Genomic DNA, 18,283 nt, shown 5'->3' with positions numbered 1-18,283 from the left:
GAAATACTGCCCCGTGCAAGCACGCAGCCCACTGCGTCTGCTCACACTGCAGCGGTAGACCGAGGAGCTGTCAGTGCTCATGCTCCACCCTTGCTCTCTGCCCCAGTGATTTTGAACGAGGTTACTGAAGCCAGATGGCTTGCGCATGCGTGCCTGCGATAGCCGCTTCTGTCCCTACAAAAGCCAGAAGCGGCGGGTGTTTGCTGCGGGGTTGCCGGAAGTCGCTCTGCTTCCTCTCCTGCAGGCTGCACTGGCGGAAACTCAAGCCCTGGAAAAGAGGTTCCGGGGCTGGGCTGGGCTGGCCTGGCTGGAGGCGGCAGAATGGAGACTGGGACTGAGGACCCGGGACTGAGACGCCGCCCGACGCTGGCCTCTTCCTGGGATGCCGCACGCGGGGCCCCGACCCAGAGTCTCCTCCTCACCCAGGCTGGTCTCGACTTCGACACCCGCGACTTCGACCGCGAAGAGCTGCTGGCGCCGCCTGCTTCGGGGTGCGTCGGGTTGGGGTTACTGCGCCGAGTGACAGGCACCCTCCTGGGGGAGGCGGGGACTCCGACGGGAGAGCGTCTGTGCCCCGGGTCCGGGAGCAGAACTGGTGTCTGCTCTGTGCGGGGAAGCGGCGGCGGCTGCCAGGTGGAGTCGATGTCCGGGGTGGGCGGGAGGCAGAGAGAGGCGGGTGCGGGTCCGGCCGGGAAGTGGCCGCTGCTCTGGGAGCGCAGCAGAGCGGGAGAAGGTGACCTGGACTCTCGGAATTTCATAAACATGCCCTTACGTCAGGCACGATGGCTCTTCAGTTCTGTCAAAATCAATCCACCGGTCTACCCCGGAGTAAATAAGCCTCCTGTCGACCCAAACTGGCTTTTCGAAAAGCCCAACTGTACAGGAGCGCCGTCAACTTAAGTTTGGAAAAGATACACTTTTGTCTTTTATTGTATTCTGTTCCCCACTCCTATGCACACAATAGCTGTCCAGTAAATGTATGTAATCATCTGAGAATCAGTCACAGGGCTTGAGAAGAATGTGACTGAGGGAAAACCATAGAGGGGCAAGCCGGGAAGTCTGAAGCCTCCCTTTCTTTATGAATTCAATATTGAGCATTTGTGGGTGCTTGGACCCCAAGGGCAAGTGGAAGTGAGTTAGAAGAAATACCCGTGGCCTAATAAGTGGGTTTTGAGTGGCGTTCAGAGAAGTATACTGTGTAATGTTTTTACCAATTTTCTTCTCAGGCAGGATCTGGTGATTTTGAAGAGAAGCCTGAACAGCCAAGATGAAAGCCCGTGCTTCCTCTACCTGAGGTGTGACCCTCACGGAGGTGAAGAGATCGTTTCTGTTGGCATTCTCAGTTCTGCAAGAAATATGGAAGTATACTTAGGAGAGGAGTACTGTGGAACCAGTAGGGGCAAGAATGTTGGTACTGTCCTGGATGACAGGTTCGTGACTTGTACAAGTCAAAGTGTTCTTCTGAACCGGTGTTTTTATTTTCCCACAGCCTTTGTGGTGTTTACTGATTATCTGACATGGATCCCTTACGTTAGGGGAGAGAAGATAAAAACCAATGGACGTAGAAGGGTTAGACCATTAAGGGATCTCATAGGCTGTCTAGATCATCTTTCTCATTTTTATGAATGTGGAAACTGAGCTAATAAAGGGGAGGTGAGTTGGTAGAGGCTCGTGCTAGTTATAAACGTATACAGACAATAGTGCAGTCCTTCTTGCTGCTTCTTGGCTGGCTCCATAAACACAATGGCCTGTTTTCCAAGTTAATTTGGCAGTCAGTCTGGAGCTTTGGACACATTTTTTGTGAGGAAGCCCGTTACAAATGGTGCACAAACCCCGGCCAGCTGTGGTGGCTCACGCCTGTAATTCTAGCTCTCTGTGATGCTAAGGCAGGAGGATTGCTTGACCTCAGGAGTTCCAGACCAGCCTGAGCAACAGTGATAACCCATCTCTACTGAAAATAGAAAAAATTAGCCAGACATGGTGGCACATGCCTGTAGTCCCAGCTACTCAGGAGGCTGAAGCAGGAGAATCACTTGGGCCCAGGAATTTGAGGTTACTGTGAGCTAGGCTGATGCCACTGCACTCTACCAGGGCAACAAAGCAAGACTGTCTCAAAAAAAAAAAAAAAAAAGAATAGTGCACAAACCCATATCAGCCTATTTAATCTGTGATTCAGTCTCTTACAGATTCTTATTTTCTCTAGTCGCTTATAGGAAGATTCTACACTAATCTCTCTTATATAAATCAGAATACGAACTATTTTATGTATTGTACATATTGGAACAGTAATACATGATGCAGTGTTAGTAACTGGGTCATTTGAGACAAGATCCCAACTCTTTGCTCCTTACCAGGCAGACTAAATCTCAGGATTTAAGTAATGACTTGGGGACAGTTTATTTTGATTTTTTTTTTATTTTTATTTTTTCCCCAAAGCAGTATGGTTTGTTGCAGTTTATTTTTAAATGCTAGTATTAACAATGATAATCTATAAAGGTGAAAATAATTTTACTTTTATTTTTAGTGAAAACAAAATTATTTTCTACAAAAAATATTTAAAATTGGAGTCTTCGACTCATGCATGTAAAATAAAGGTAAGTTATCACTAATTTAACTAATTTGACAATTGCAAATGTTTATGTATACTACATACTTATTTACTATAGGTTTATTAATACAATTAGACGAACTTGGTCCCTGCTGATCTTTATATAAAACTATGGTGCCAAGGAAACCACATTTTGGTTTTGGGCCCATTATATTAAGAAAGACAAGAATTAGGGAGAGGTTACAGAGAAGAGCACCTAAAAGTTGAAGGGATTTGTACTGGTGTCTTGAATATGAAAAATATTGTTGGCTGGGCGAGGTGGCTCACGCCTGTAATCCTAGCACTCTAGGAGGCCAAAGCAGGAGGATCGCTCTAAGTCAGGAGTTCGAGACCAGCCTGAGCAAGAGCGAGACCCCCTCTCTCCTAAAAAATAGAAAGAAATTAACCAGACAACTAAAAATATGTAGAAAAAATTAGCTGGACATGGTGGTGCATGCCTGTAGTCCCAGCTACTCGGGATGCTGAGGCAGTAGGATTGCTTGAACCCAGGAGTTTGAGGTTGCTGTGAGCTAGGTTGACACCACAGCACTCTAGCCAGGGTGACAAAGAGGGATTCTGCCTCAAAAAAAAATATTGTTGAGGTGAACTTTAGTGATTCATCAGAGTCACCCCATAATATTAATTCAGCTTTGTTGCTGACTGGCCGAGTGACCTTGGGCAAATCTTTTCATTTCTTTGGACCTACCTCTTGGTTAAATTAGGGAACTAAAGAAAATAAAGCATTGTATTCTTTTTGTCTCCACATTACTTTATACAGGGTTATAAGACTTATTTTAAGAATAAGGAAAAAGTTAGTGATTCTTAAACAGGCAACTAGCAAACTTACAGAATGGATTGTTCCAAGACATTGTTTTAAATAAAGTGATTTATTCAACAAATATTTGAGTGCTTTCTGATGCCAGATTACTAGACATTTAGAAATCTACAGTAATAAAATAAATTGGAATTACTGCCCTCATGTTGCTTATATTCTAGTGGGAAGTGACAGATAATAAGCACACTCGATATATAAAATTGTACTAAATTTGATGATGAGAAAGGCCATGAGAATTAAGAAGCAGAAAGGGCATAATACAGAGGTTTAGAGGTGGATGTGTAAATTTAATGGGGTATTTCCTCAGTTGTTGAGGACAGTCATGTCTTTGGTGTCATGGGTCTGGTTTGACCTATGTCTTTGTGTTACATATGGTGAGTGTTTTTTTGTAACTGTTCTATGGAATATGTGAGTGCAAAGGGTCATTTCATTTAGGGAGGTCCCCAGCCTGCTAAAGCTTTTCTGGGGCAGTATATGAAAGTGAAAAAAATAGTAACTGATGCATATTTTTGGGTATTTACTGGTAGATACTGGAAATTTTAACACATAATCACAATCACCGTGTGGAACCATTCTTATTATCCCCTCATTTTACTGCCAATTCAGAATTTGGCATTTGCCCAGGATCATACAGGCTGTAAGCAGCAGAATCGTAATTGAACCCCAGTCTGTCTGATTCTAAGTCCTTTTCCTTTCCGCTTTGCTACTCTGTTGTCAGTACCACACATGAAATGTCTTTCAGTTCAGAAACATGGATGAACTGAGGCAGCACAAAGCATTGGAAAGGGCACTCCTGTAAAAGCCAGAAGAGCTAGGTTCTGAGCCTTTTTGCTTACTGGGTAATCCTTTGACAAGTTAGAAAATTAACCCTGACCTCTTCTTTAATGTGTATATCAGCAGGTTATATGGCACCATCTTAGCTTTCCCTTATAATTCTAAATAGCTGACTTATGTTAAGTATTTTAGTAAACACTTTGGGTGGACTTAGGAACACCCATACTTTATACTAAAGAATATTACAGCAAGCTGCAGTGTGTTAAAGTCTCAAATTGGTATAGTTTATTTTTAGTTCCTTAAGTAAAACTTTAACCTCCTTTTGTGTATTTAGTGTATTTTTTTGTTTCAAAATGACATTGTCTTATATACATTATTCTTCTGAACTTCATAATAAATTGAAAGTTCTAACCATTACTATTTTAGGGAAAACTTAAAAATGAAAATATATTTAAAGTTTATATTTGCTTTCCTGAATATTCTTGCTAATTTAATAAAAAGAAGTGACCTTAAATAGTGAATATTCTTTAATGTCATTATTTATTTTCCTGAACTTATGTATTGTAATAGTTGCTGTCCTTTGGTGAAAAGCAGTGTGTGTTCATCAGTAAAGTTGTGGTACACATGAGACCAATTTCAGCAAATTCTTCAACAAGCTCTCCAGCTCTGGGATCAAGTATAGACCTAAACAGAGTTCAAGGCATAATGGAGTCCATGGGGTCAAAGTTATCACCTGGAGCTCAGCACTTGATGAGTACGGTTAGGTTTCAACAGCTGGTAAGTAGAAATGGATTTCTTCCCAGATACCTTTAAAAATTTGAAAACAATGGCTTTTTATAAAGACATGTAGTGACTTAATTTTTTTCTTTTTATTATTGATTTAACTGTTACCTTTATTTTTATAAAAATAGTATTTGATAGATTTACCCTCTAACAAAACGTTTTGACTACAGATCTTCACACTTTTTTGTGAATTTATTCACTCATTCATTCAGCAAATATTTATTAAACCCCTTCACAGTGAACAAGGCACTGGTTTGAACACCTGAGGTTGCAATGATGATCAGTTAGTCTATAGCCTGTCTTTAAAGATTTTTACAGTCTAGAGCATGTGAGTAGGGAGTGATGAGGTAGGAAAGGCTACTAAAGGAAGTGGCAGTTTATCTAGACCTTTGAAGAAGGGTGGGGTTAGGCATGTAAATCTGGAGGGAGGCCATTTCAGACAAAGAAAATGAGGCGGATAAAATCTTAAATGCTAGAGGAACTGGATATACCTGGGAAATGAATAGTAGTTCATTTCTCTGGAGCAAAGAAGTAACAGGAAGTTTATGGTAGATATGAGCTAGAACATAGAGAGCTTTGAACGGTATTTTAAAGTTGTGAATGTTTTTGACCTATGTTGCAAGGATTTTAATCCACTGTTATGTGTGATGAAGCTACAAAAAAGGAGACAAGGTACATGTTGTTTCCCTTGTCCAGATGGGAGTTAATGAGGGTCTAAAATTGGACGTAGTAACATGATACTGGATCGTGAGATGCTAAAACAATGGATCCATTGGGACTTGACAACTAACTTAATACTGGTATTTTGGGAGAAAAATAAAGTCAAATGTGAAATTGGAGTTTTGAGGATGGCCATATCAGTAACATAAATGCAACCCAAGGGAGGAAGACGCTTGGGTAGAAAAGGAGTTTTATTTTGGCGATATTGAGTTTTAGTTGTACATAAGATATTAGCTGGAAGGATGCCGTAAGCATTTGGAAACAGGATTGGGAGAAGTGGAGTGAACCTTCAGTGGCTGAAAGGGGGGCTTAGGGGTGTACTCAACAGTAGCTAACAGAGAACGTGGTGAAGAAAGAGAGTAAATGAAACCTGAAACAGTGCCTAGCACAGAGTAGACTTCTGGTAAATATTTTTTGAATGAATGAATTTTGGGCTGGCTTAATCTTATAATTTTTTAAAACATCTAGAAAATGTATGCACTGAGTTTTTTCAGTTTATCTTGTATAATACTTTCCTCAGTCTTATTAGATATTGAGCAACAATAAGTATGAAATGATATCCCTTGATAAGAATCTGTAGTAGAGTTCTAGGTTTTGAATTTAGGGTAGCACTATATACCTTTACATTTAACTAGATTAGAAGTAGTTTTGTTTTTCTCTACTGGAAAAATTGAAGAGTATAGCAGGGAGATATTCCTGAATAAGAGACAGTGTAACCTTCTCTCAAAGATAAGCCAGAATCTTCTCAGAAAACAATAAAGCATAGCCAGTTGAGTTGAGGCTGCTAAATGTAATTCTATTATCCTACAAGTTATTAAAGTAGACATGGCGAAAATGTAGCTCATTTTAGTCAATGAGAATGTAACAACAAACTTTAGAACATCAGACTTTAGGTAGTATAATTACCTAGTGCATCTTACATGAAAAACTAGCTGCAAAAGATATACCCACATTGGCTTACCATATGTTGAAAGTTAATGAATTATCAATTATTTTTACCTAATTTAGAGTACTGTATTTTATTACCATAAATTATAGAGGCTTTTTTAGTAGAAACATTGAAATATGCCAGTGTAATTTTACTAAATGTACTAGTATTTTAATATTTTCTTTAGGAAAGCTACAGTGAAATGATTAAAAGCCTTTACTGTGGAGTTAAGTTAGCCTAGATTTGTGTCCCAGTTCTGCCACTTACTAGCTGTGTTACTTTGGTCAGGTCATCATTAGCCTTGGTCTCCTTCACTTAATACTGGGTACTGGGATGTGAATAGAAGCCTACTTCATAAGGATGTTTTGAGTATCAAATAAAAGGATGCACAGTGCCTGGCTCATAGTAATTACTTCAAAATTTAGCTGTCAGTATTATTTATATTAATGTTTTACTTATTCACCTTCTTTAGAATTGCATTCCCATTGGAGAGCAGCTTCAGTCGGTTTTGGGAAATCCTGGATACAAGCATGTGATTGGACTACAATCATCATCTACTTTAGGAGCCTTAGACAAGTCATCCTCCACACCTTTTCCTTTTAGAACTGGATTGATGTCTGGAAACGTGACTGAAAACTTAAAAGCTTACATCGACAAAAGTACACAACCACCTGGTCAAGGGAATACTACAAACCTTAGCAACTGTCAAATTATGCCACAAAATCATTCCCTTCTTGAAAATGATCTTAAAAATGCAGTATCTTCTTTCTTACCAAAGAAAACAATTGACAACTCAAATATACCTAATTCTGAGTTGCTGCCTTTTCTCCAGAATTTGTGTAGTCAAGTTAATCATCTCCGTGTGGGACACAAGGCTGAGTGGCAGGAAAACATCACAAAGCCCAGTGAAGGCATTCTTGGTGTTGGGTAAGTGTTATTTTAAGACAAATGTAGTTTAAATCTGGTAGTTGGGACAATCAGATGAAGGGAGACAAATTTGTCTCAATGAGTACTGCCTGAAAATGTTGCCAGAGAAAATTTTAGCAGCTTTTTAAAAAAGAGAAGTAGGGGAGGATTTTTACCATCAATACACTTAAAAAGAGTATTCTACAGAGTAGAGTAGAATTGATTGCTTAAAAGAAGTGCTTGTAACTGGTGGTGTTGCACACTTCTCAGGCATTTTGTGGAAGAGTTACAAGCATTAGTTAAGAGTTGGAGTAGAAAGTGATTTGCCTGAATAGAGAGCAGCTGTGGGAACCATAATATGACTCAGCGTTATAAAGGTTATCTATAAGAAACCTACAGCTAACATAATACTTAACAGTGAAAGACTGAATGCTTTCCTCCTAAGTCAAAGACAAGGCACGGATGTCCTTTCTTACCACTCTTATCCAACATAGTACTAAAAGTTCTAGCCACTGCAGTAAGACAAGAAAAGGAAATAAAATGAGTTCAGATTGCAAAGAGAGGAAACTGTTCCTGTTTGCCAATGACAAGATGGTCTGTGTAGAATATCCCAAGGAATATACCCCCCAAAAAGTTCAGAACTAATAATTGAGTTCAGCAAGGTCATGAGATGGAAGATTGAAATAAATTGCTTATCTATATTCAGTTGGCCCTCCGTATTCATGGCTTCCACATTTGTGGATTCAACCGTTAATCAAAAATATTCAAGAAAAAAAATTCTGTACCAAACATGTGCAGACCTTTTTCTTGTCATTCCCTAAACAATACAGTATAACAACTATTTACAAAGCATTTACATTGTATTTGGTATTACAAGTAATCCAGAGATGATTTAAAGTATAAGGGAGGATATGCATAGGTTATGTCCAAATACTATGCCATTTTATAGAAGGGACTTGAGCATCTGCAGATTTGGGTATCCACAGGGTAGGGGAGGGTGGTCCAGGAACCAATTCACCACAGATACTGAGGCTTAACTGTACTAACAATGACATGTGGAAACTGAAATTAAAAACAATTGTTGGCTGGGTCCAGTGGCTCAGGCCTGTAATTCTAGCACTTTGGGAGGCCAAGGCAGGAGGATTGCTTGAGGTCAGAAGTTCAAGACCAGTCTGAGCAAGATCGAAACCCCATCTTTACAAAAAATAGAAAAATTAGCTGGGCATGATGGCACCTGCCTGTCATCACAGCTACTTGGGAGGCTGAGACAGGAGGATTACTTGAGCCCAGGAAGAGTTTGAGGTAGCAGTGAGCAGTGATGATGCCACTGCACTCTAGCTGGGGTAGCAGAGTGAGACCCTGTCTCAAAAAAAATTGTTTTTATAAATCAATTGTGAAAAATGAATTATTAAATGTTGACTTTTATACTTCTTACAGTATAAAACTGCAAGAATGAACGTAAGCTTTCCTGCTTAAAACAGACTTACTATACCATTTACAATTGCTCCAGAGAAAACGAAATACTTAGGTATGAATCTAACAAAATGTGTACAGTATCTGTATGCAGTAAATTATAAAATGCTGATGAAAGAAATCATAGAAGACCTAAATAAATTTAGGAACATACCATGTTCATGGGTTGGAGAATCAGCAAAGTTGTCAGTTCTCCCCACTGATATGCAGGCCTAAATGTAATTCTCATCAAAATCCCACCGAGATTTTTTGTGGCCACCTAGAATTCTCTTAAAAACTTATATGAGAAGGCAAAAAAATGGTAGAATAGCTAAAACAACTTTGAAAAAAAAAGAATAAAGTGATTGGGAATCACTCATTCAGTGTCTAGTCTCATATAGTGAGAGTATTCTATACTGTGTAGTATTGGCAGAGGGATAGAAACATAGATGAATGGAACATAATAGAAGGCCAGAAATAGACCCACACAAATATGATCAACTGATTTTTGAAAGGTGGAAAAAACAGTTCAATGGAAAAAGGACAGCACTTTCAAAAAATGGTGCTAGAGCAATTGGATATCCGTAGGCTATGGATATCCTATGGTAGGAACATCACATTTAATATAAAAAGCAACTCAAAATGGATCATAGATTTAAATGATCTTTTGGATAGAAAACTTTTAGATGGAAACATAGGAGAAAATATTTAGCAACTAGGAATTGCAGAAAAGTACTTAAACATAACACCAAACCACAATCCATAAAAGAAATCAATAAACTGGGCTTCATCAAAGATAAAAACCTTTGCTTTCTGAAAGACCTGTTAGAAGAAAATATTTGCAAACCAAATATCTGACAAATGATTCATACCTAGAATATATTAAGAACTCTCAAAACTCAACAGTTAAAAAAAATCCATTTAAAAATCCATTTAAAAAATGTGGAAGACATGAGATATTTCACCAAAGAGGGTATGTGAATAGCATACGGACATGAAAAGATACTAAGACCACCATGAGGTATCATAACACACCTATTCGAACAGCTAAAACAAAAGTGATTTGTCTGAAGTAAGAACAAGGAAAAAAAAGTGAGAGCTCAGGTGGCAGCCAGGCAGCTCAGCTTCATGAAGGCTGTAGGTGCACCGGGGCCTGCAGGTACCCAGCACCTGCAAGATGCCCCAGAGAAAGGTCAACCCACCTGAAGGGGCAGTGCAGGAGGCGCCCAAGAGGAAGTTGGCGCTGTTGTTGGCTAAACCTGCTCCTTCAAAAGTGGAAATGAATTCCAAAAAGACAGCAGGGAGGAATAAACCCTCAGACAAAAAAGTGCAAACAGAAGGGGAAAGGGGAGCAAAGCAAAACAGGCTGAAGTGGCTAACCAAGAAACTAAAGATTCGCCTGCAGAAAACAGGCTAAAAACGAGGAGTCCAGCTTCTGATGAAGAGAGAAAGGCCAAATCTGATCGATATCATATACTGTGTCTTTTCTGTGGTCCGTCTCACTTGTGTTATCCAGAAAAATATTTTATCAACTAGTTTGTAAGTACATTTTTTTAGTAGCTCTAGAAAATATTTTTTAAAATGAGGGAATCCCACCTTATCCTATTTTTTAAGTATAAATGCTCTTTTTGAAGAAGTGAAATAATCTGCTGGTTGTGTATTTTTTAATACAATAAGAAAATAATGGAATACTGAATTACAGGAGGCTTTAACTGTCTAGGGTGTCAGTTTAACATCCACAGGGGAGGATTGTTTTTATATCCTATAATAGAAAGCACACTAAATGGCAATTAGGAGTCACAGTTATATATTTGATATGTCTTGAACATTTTAAATTACTTTTATTCCTATGGTGGTTTTTAGTAGAATTGTTTCCTAAACAAAACCGCTCCTTGATTTTACCTCTCCACGTCAGAACTGTGTGCACTCTGTAGCATCTGTGGTCATGGGAGTCCAATTTTCCTAATAACTTTGTTAATGTGTTGTGAAAGGTTGGAAGAACTTTCCAGCACTTTAGTAAGGTTGTTTGTATGAAAGAAGAAACAAAACCTTAATATTGTAGGGTTGCTTGAGGAAGTACTTGGAAAATATACATGTTGGCTTTTTAAAAAGTGGACAGGGACAGTTTTGGTTTGGAGCTCAATATCAAAAAGACCCTTTTTAAGTATTGTTCTTTAAGGGTTCATCTTCACTTTTATATTCCCATTTCAATTGTATACTTAATAAAAAGAATTAAAGAAATAAGAATGTGTTGGGCGTTCAGGACTGTGGTTCCTGTTGTATACTGATATTAGAACTTGGAAGTACGTAGTAAGGAGACAGAGCAGAGTTGTGGAGACAAATTTCAGCCATGTATGTTGGCTACTTGTTGTATAGCTTGGCTGTTTTTGTTATAAGGGAAAATTGATATATTTTTAAAATTCATTTTTAGAATGGAAGAACAACCTGTTTGCTCCTACCTGGAAAAGAATCTGTCTAAACATATGGAACTGCTGGAAAAGAAACTTACAGAGTACATTGATCAGCGAATATGTAAACTCCAGGAGCACATAGATGATAAGATTGCTTTGTTAATGGACTTGCTGCAAAATCGCAACTCCCCGCCCACTGGGATACCTCTAAGACATTGTGACTCTGGAGAAAGACTTTCAAATGGAGAGAGGTAAGTTCTCAACATATACAATGTACTGCAGATATTTATTGCATATTTATTATAAAGCCAAGACCCAAAAATGTTTCTGAAAAGCAAGGATTTAATGTCCTTTGAAGGATCATAATCTTAACATAAAGTGACCTCAGTGTTCATTTTTACTACACTTGTTCTTGTAAATCCAGTACTATACACTATGAGTTAGCATGATATAGTCATAAGTTATTTTTGCTAGAAATATTTTCCACTCATAAGAAATTTATATATATATTAATATATTGTTTGTTTAAAATGATTAAGGATTTCTAATGAAGTTCATTAGTTTTTATTGTATGTGTTTGAAGTGTTAACTTATAATACGAAGACTTTATAGTTTTATGGATGTGAAAAGAATGCTTGAAGTATTTGACTTTTTTTCTAATTGACTGTTCTTGGAAAACTGGAACCTTTAATTTCAGACCACCAATTTATATTTTATATTGTCTATTTCAGATAAAAAATTAGATGTGATGTTTGGCATATGTAAAATTAGTTCCCATTGGGGCCATTAATTTTATGATCTGTCACGTTACAGCAGTAGGTAGGAAGGTGAATATCAGAACTGGCCTCTTCCTTGTTAGGATTATTATTTTGGATTAAGTGTTTGGCGTAAAATGGGAGAAGTCTGGTTTTATTTCAAATCCAGAAAATATAAGCAGGTCTCTCCTTTTTTTGAGCTTATACAGATTCTTCTTTCCAAGCCCTTTTTAAAGTGTGAAATGCTGAGGCTCTCCATTAAAGGAGTAAGGCATGTGAATCAAAGAGATTACAGTTCTCTGAGGCAGACTTAGTTTTCAGAAATTATAATTATGGTATATGTATGTGTTGAATGGTAATATATTTGTATCTAAAAAATAAATGCATCCACTGTGGAAACTTACTTATCTGAAATAAGTAAAAATATTTTTATTTTCATCTAATATTTGTTAAGATGTTTATTTTGTGAAAAAGGATATTTTATACTCATTTAGTATTTTGGAAAATTTAGTTCTTTTACATGAGAACTATTAATAACATGTTCATTTATGAATCTCCTTCTGACCTCAGTGAATTGAGGACCTGTACATCACTTTTACCAAACTCATCTTTATTTATTTATAGCATATAGCCATGAGGTGGCATATCCTTTGGCACGCAGGAGAAATGTGTCTCAATAAGGCCCAACCCTGTCAGTGTGGGGACTCACAGCATGGGCTGAGAAAGATTTCTTGACACAAAGATTAGAATAGTTTTAAAGGAAAAAGTTTATTTTACTTCCCAAAGGTGGGAAGGGCACGACATAAGAGAAAGAAAGGAGAAGTGTCAGCCCCGCCCCCCCCCCCCCCCCAGCAGAAAGGGCTTGGGATTTTTAGGCGGGTAATGGGGGAAAAAAAGTTTATTGTGGAGTAAAAACAGGAAAATGGCTGTGAAGCTGCTACATCTGTTTCCCCCCCCTTTTTTTCTCTTCTCAGTGAGGCTGGCTTATGAGAGTCCTTGAAATGTGGTCTGGCCAGAGCTGGAGCAGAGAGTCACACCCCTGCTGTCTGCCTAGGGCTCTTCAAGGCTGTGAAAAGAAACTTCACAGGTGGTTAATCAAACAAGGAGGCTGTTGTACTATAATCTTTCCCTTCAAAGGGGCAATTATGTGAGTTTATTCCTCTTTCTTTCTTTTAGATAAACTATTTTTCTTTGTTAGATAGTTTATTAGCCAGGCCATCCTATCAAACCGTTTAGCTTCTGATAGTTGTGGTCTGTTCTTTGATTCACAAAATGCTTCAGTATAGTCATAACTAGAAAACACAAGCTTTAGTCGGCTGATCAGCCCCTGGCCTCTGCCTCACCTGAGAGCTGGTTAGGAAGGCAAGTTCACAGGCTCCACTTCAGAATCAATGAATCAGAATCTCTGTGGTGGGGCCCAGACTTAGGGATTTAACAAGCTCTCCAGGTGATACTTATGCAAACTTAAGTCAGAAAAACACTGCCCTATTAAATGGGTAAGTCTCTGAAGGAATAGACTCAAACTCAAATTTTAAAACCAAGACATGCTCCTGAAAGTTTCTGTTTAAATGAGAATTATGGATTCCAGAAGAGAAGTAGGGGAGGATAAAGGGAACTCTTTGACTTCTTGAGGAGTCTGAATTCTTGAAACATGAGCCAGAATGATGATTCAAATGGAACATAGGCATGTTACTGCAGACTTCCCTAGCAAAGAGACCCCATTGACAGAGGTTCCATCAAAAACTTGTTGGTCATATGTCCAACGTGGCTTAGAGGAAAAAATACAGTGTAAAGAAACCTGAATTCTTCCATCTTAGTTACCTGCCGTGTAACTTTGGACAGTGATTCAACCTTTCTTCACCTCAGTTTTCTGTAAAATGGGGATATCACAGCCTACTTCTTGTGTGAGGTTTGTAGTATTCTGAACATGAAGCACCTACCAGAGGCCTGGCATGCAGGGAGTGCCCAATAGATGTTAAATGTTAATTTCCCCTTTCCCTATCTGTTTCCATGCTTCTGTTCTCCCCTTACAAACCAAGAATAATGTATATGTTTCTTAATAGCTCTACAATTATAGGAGACTTGAAATCCATTTTCTTTTCCATTGAATCACAGGCATTTTGACTATTATGTTAGGAGAGTCTAGATCCTATTTAAATCTTTTATTAGGTAATCATTCTGCTTAGGTTTAGCATGCTGGTCCTGGCTTACTTTTGTGGGATGAGGTTCCAATGACAGTTTAATTTTCAGAGGTTTTGTGGTGCTATTTTGGTCTACTCAGTATGTCTGGTGCCACTGGGGCTCCCAGGTCCGACAGTCCTGCCTGAGGAGCAGTGGAGATTCACCAAACTGAAGCCACCTGGAGTCTCTAGACGGGAGAAGAGAATCTCTAGCCCACAGGGACAAAGAGTGCTTCCTATGCTAGGCCACTGGCCCTGTAGGGTCAGAGGAGGGCAGTCTTGGGACCAGTGGGACAGAAGAGCACTTCCCCTGCTGGCTTACTGTCAGCGGGGATCCCAATCTGCCCTGCCAGGCCACTGCTGCTGGGCTAGCCTGGGCTTGTCAGCAGGACTCACGTTGAATCCTGGGGAGGAAGGAGCTAGATTGAGAGTTGGAAAACACCAGGCCTGGCCAGCTCCTCTGTTCTGCTGCTACGATGCTCATCTAGGTCTGAGGTTTCTAATCAGTTTTCTTTCCAACTTTCAGAGTCCTCTTTTGTTTGATTCTTTGTGTTATTTTCAGGGATATAGTTAACACTTAGCTTAGAGGAGCAGGGAGAAACAAGTCTACACAATCTTGTCTACACTTGGAATTTCCTCATTTAATTGTACTACTACACTGGGTATGAGTACCTTAAAGTCGTACAAACCTGACTAGAACAGGCATCTCATTCAGCTTTCATTTTTGTAACTTTTAACCGTAAAGGGTGAAAATCCTCCCATGTCAATGGACGTGTGTTTGAGTCCTAGTAAATGGCTCCATATTATTTCATTGTGTAACTAAAACAGAAAGTCTAACCAATCTTCTATAATTAATTTTTTAAGTGTGAGGGTGTTTAAGTGTAAGGCCTCCCCACATTTCTCTTTTTCTTTTATTTCTTAAATTGAAATCTTAAACTTGATTTTGATTAGCAGTCAAATCCTGAAGATTAATGGAAAGGAAATAAGACCTGAAAAGGTAAAAGATTTAGAATTAAGTGATTCAAAGTAGTATTTCATGGGAGCTAAAATATACCCCGATGTGGAACAGAATTCAGAACTCTATGAAAGAGAGCTGGTGTCCAGAGGGTTGATGTCACACAGCCCACGGCATAAAAGATGGAGCTTGGCCATTCTACTAGCTCTGGCTGGAGACTGCACTTCCAGAAGCAAGCTTTTCGACTTGGATCTTAATTACTCCTAACAGGGATAATTAGATCCATCTTTCTCAGATTACAGGTTTGATAAATTCCCGATAAAATATCCTGTTCCCTAAGTTTTATTTTTTATTTGATTTTTTTTACAGTTGGCCTTCATCTAGCTGGGAATGTTTTCACTGTAGTGAGTATGCTTAGCCATCCTTAAACCCCGAGATGGCATGACCCAATTATCAGTGGGAGAAATGAAAAGTTTTGTTTCCTAAAACACATATTACTCATGAAATGGGTTTGCATAATCTAAGTGTTGTCGGACAGTAACATTTTGGAAGAAATCCCTTAGTCCCATATAATATTTTTAAACCTAATGTACAGTGAGGGATGAATTCTGACTCTTGGAGTGAACATATTTCAGGAGACCCAGTGTATGAGAGCAAAACAATTAGCTCCAGTACAGATCTCTTTGTTATTTACAGCTGCACATTACTGCATGTGAAAGATAAGGATTCTCCCCAGAGTCTGTATTTCTGATTTCTTTCTCTCTGGAGTTGCATTTCAGTCCTTTTTCATACACAAATATACCTTTTTATCCACCCATGGGCTATCCTAGGCTCCTGGGCTTTTCTGGGAAGATTTACTAGTGGCTTACACTCATAGGATCTGTTTGGGGTTCATTCTTTCTCCACTACAGGAAATATTTGAGGTTGTAAAGGGCTGTGTGGGGAGAAAAGCCACATTCAGCTTGACTGCACTTCTCTGCCTAGGTGTGTCAAAGATGTTTGATCTCAGGACGAAGATTATGATCGGCATTGGAAGCAGCTTACTGATTGCCACGATTGTGCTGACAAGCATTGTTCTCTGTCTTTACATCAAAGTATACAAAGCACTAAAGTGAGTCATGTGGGTAAGACTGGACAACACCTCCTCAAACAGGATAATTGGGCTCTCTGCCTGAGCAGGTCCTTCCCCGCTGCTGTGGCCACACCTGGGTATGGGCAGGAAGAGCAGGCAGCTTTGGAAAGGCAAAAAGGCAGCAGAGGGCCGGGCACAGTGGCTCACGCCTGTAATCCTAGCACTTTGGGAGGCTGAGGCAAGAGGATCTCTTGAGTTCAGGAGTTTGAGACCAGCCTGAGCAAAAGTGAGACCCTGTCTCTACTAAAAATAGAAAAATTAGCCAGGAGTCCATGGCATGCACTGGTAGACCGAGCTACTCAGGAGGCTGAGGTAGGAGGATCGCTTGAGCCCAGGAGTTTAAGGTTGCTGTGAGCTATGATGATGCCACTCACTGGACTCAGGACACAGAACAAGACTCTGTCTTAGAAAAGAAAAAGTAAAAAAAGGCAGCAGAATTAGAACCTTATTTTTTTCCTTCTGGCTTGGGTTTGTGAGCTCATAGGTAGAATATTCTCTGCCTGGGGCTGCGTGTCAGTGCTGCTCGGCTGTCGCTGGACCTCGCTGAGCTTCCCATGTGGCGTGTGAATCGGCACCTTGGCTGGGCCCCGCCCTGCCCTGGGCCCTGTAGACTGAAGGCTGCGGGGCAGGCTGCCCGAGTGAGCCTCTGCCTCGCACTCGTGCAGAGCACGGGCTGACTGATCCCCTCTTGCCTGAGCTGGGGGCTCTCAGGGTGCTCCCTCAGTCACTGCCAGTGATGGGGGACAGTGAGGTGGGCCTCTAGGACCCTGGGACAGCTGAGCTGTGTGAAGATCCTGGGGGACAGCTAACAAGGGCGTTTAGGTCAGACGAGATGATCACAGTTTGGGGAGAAGACCCTTCAAGTATGGGAGAGATTGGTTGTCAGAAGCAGTTTGTCCCATTCTAGGGAGTCAGATGACACATGCCAGAGCCTGGGCACAGCTCAGTGCAGCGTCTGTGCCTGCAGTGACCACCTGGGGGATTCCTGCTTACAATTCACTCTCACTTTTGTTGCCTGATTTTACATTTATAGCAATCACAGGAAAGGAAGGGATTAGAGAGGAACTTGGGATGGGGGAGGGAGCTTTAATCTAGTGCTGGTGTCACATGTTTGGCTCCAGCCATAAACTTCCCAGATAACCCTGACGCTGCCACACATGGACTGAGAAGAAAAATTCTAAGCCTGTGTTTTGTGTATGTCTTTTCTTAAGAGCTGCAAGGGAACCTGAAGTTGTGTTTGTAAAAGGTAATAATCTAGCCAAGTTGTGCTGGATCAAGAACGCCCACGCCAAACCTGCCACCACTGAGTCTTTTCCCACGCTCCAGTGCTGTGATGGATGCCGAGTGTATGCAGATTTTGACCCCCTGCCACCTTGCTGCTGTGACATAACTGAGGGACTCTAATTTGGGAAAAGTGGGTATGAAAATCTGCATGAGCAGTACTTCTTTCTTAGTGGAATGTTTTATTATTCAAATCAAGTTCTAGAGTGTTTACATGATATTATATAATGAACAATGTTATTTTATATACTTTTGAATAAACGTGCAACATTGAAAATAATCCTCTCTGCCTCTAGTATTTCTTAACGTCCCTTATTTAAATAGATGTAATAACCACTTTGGGACTTGGGGTAACTAGTTTGTAATATTCCATTGCAATACAAGGAGAGTTAGAGCAGAAAATAAAAGCCTTCAGCACATCTCCAACCCCAGAAGGGAGATGCATCTTGATCTCAGAGCATTTCCAATTTCAGCCTCAGCTGATCTTGCCCAGGGGGAGTAGCTGGTTTGGCTTTTACTTACTCTGGTTTGGCTTTTACTTACTCTGAGGGCTTTAGTCGATCACATTCAGCTCCCTCCATGGC

At 40.0% G+C, this 18,283-nt stretch overlaps 2 protein-coding genes and 1 pseudogene across 4 annotated transcripts; all 3 read left to right on the top strand.

Annotated features, from left to right (window-relative positions):
• The first annotated feature begins 145 nt into the window (after positions 1-145).
• LOC123649969 (ATPase PAAT-like) lies at positions 146-13,205 on the top strand. 2 transcript variants are annotated; one of them, XM_045568309.1, is made up of 7 exons: positions 146-491; positions 1,227-1,430; positions 2,525-2,594; positions 4,767-4,973; positions 7,100-7,554; positions 11,417-11,647; positions 13,126-13,205. In XM_045568309.1, the coding sequence occupies exons 1-7, from the start codon at positions 322-324 to the stop codon at positions 13,139-13,141; spliced, it is 1,353 nt and encodes a 450-aa protein (XP_045424265.1). In that variant the 5' UTR covers positions 146-321; the 3' UTR covers positions 13,142-13,205. The 2 variants fall into 2 exon arrangements, with proteins under 2 accessions (XP_045424265.1, XP_045424266.1); XM_045568310.1 differs by lacking the exon at positions 13,126-13,205 and having other exon boundaries at positions 11,417-11,651.
• Positions 10,079-10,521, top strand: LOC123649946 (annotated as a pseudogene).
• Positions 13,175-17,962, top strand: FAM24A (family with sequence similarity 24 member A). Of its 2 annotated transcripts, none has more exons than XM_045568316.1 (3): positions 13,175-13,238; positions 16,271-16,397; positions 17,630-17,962. In XM_045568316.1, exons 2-3 carry the CDS (start codon positions 16,282-16,284, stop codon positions 17,820-17,822), a joined length of 309 nt encoding a protein of 102 aa, XP_045424272.1. In that variant the 5' UTR covers positions 13,175-13,238; positions 16,271-16,281; the 3' UTR covers positions 17,823-17,962. The 2 variants fall into 2 exon arrangements, with proteins under 2 accessions (XP_045424272.1, XP_045424271.1); XM_045568315.1 differs by having other exon boundaries at positions 13,218-13,298.
• The last annotated feature ends 321 nt before the right edge of the window (positions 17,963-18,283 follow it).

The sequence above is a fragment of the Lemur catta genome, chromosome 14 (assembly GCF_020740605.2).
Source record: "Lemur catta isolate mLemCat1 chromosome 14, mLemCat1.pri, whole genome shotgun sequence".
NCBI classification, from domain to species: domain Eukaryota; kingdom Metazoa; phylum Chordata; class Mammalia; order Primates; family Lemuridae; genus Lemur; species Lemur catta.
The sequence above is the reverse complement of the archived record's forward strand: the minus strand, read 5'-3'. Positions and strand labels throughout refer to the sequence as shown.

Bases quoted from the DNA above. Each gene is read 5' to 3' on its own strand.
- FAM24A (XM_045568316.1), top strand. From the start codon at position 16,282: ATGTTTGATCTCAGGACGAAGATTATGATCGGCATTGGAAGCAGCTTA. The intron at 16,398-17,629 runs GTGAGTCATGTG...TCTTTTCTTAAG, and splicing joins AAAGTATACAAAGCACTAAA to AGCTGCAAGGGAACCTGAAG.
- LOC123649969 (XM_045568309.1), top strand. From the start codon at position 322: ATGGAGACTGGGACTGAGGACCCGGGACTGAGACGCCGCCCGACGCTG. The intron at 1,431-2,524 runs GTTCGTGACTTG...TTTTATTTTTAG, and splicing joins GGTACTGTCCTGGATGACAG to TGAAAACAAAATTATTTTCT. The intron at 2,595-4,766 runs GTAAGTTATCAC...GTATTGTAATAG, and splicing joins CTCATGCATGTAAAATAAAG to TTGCTGTCCTTTGGTGAAAA.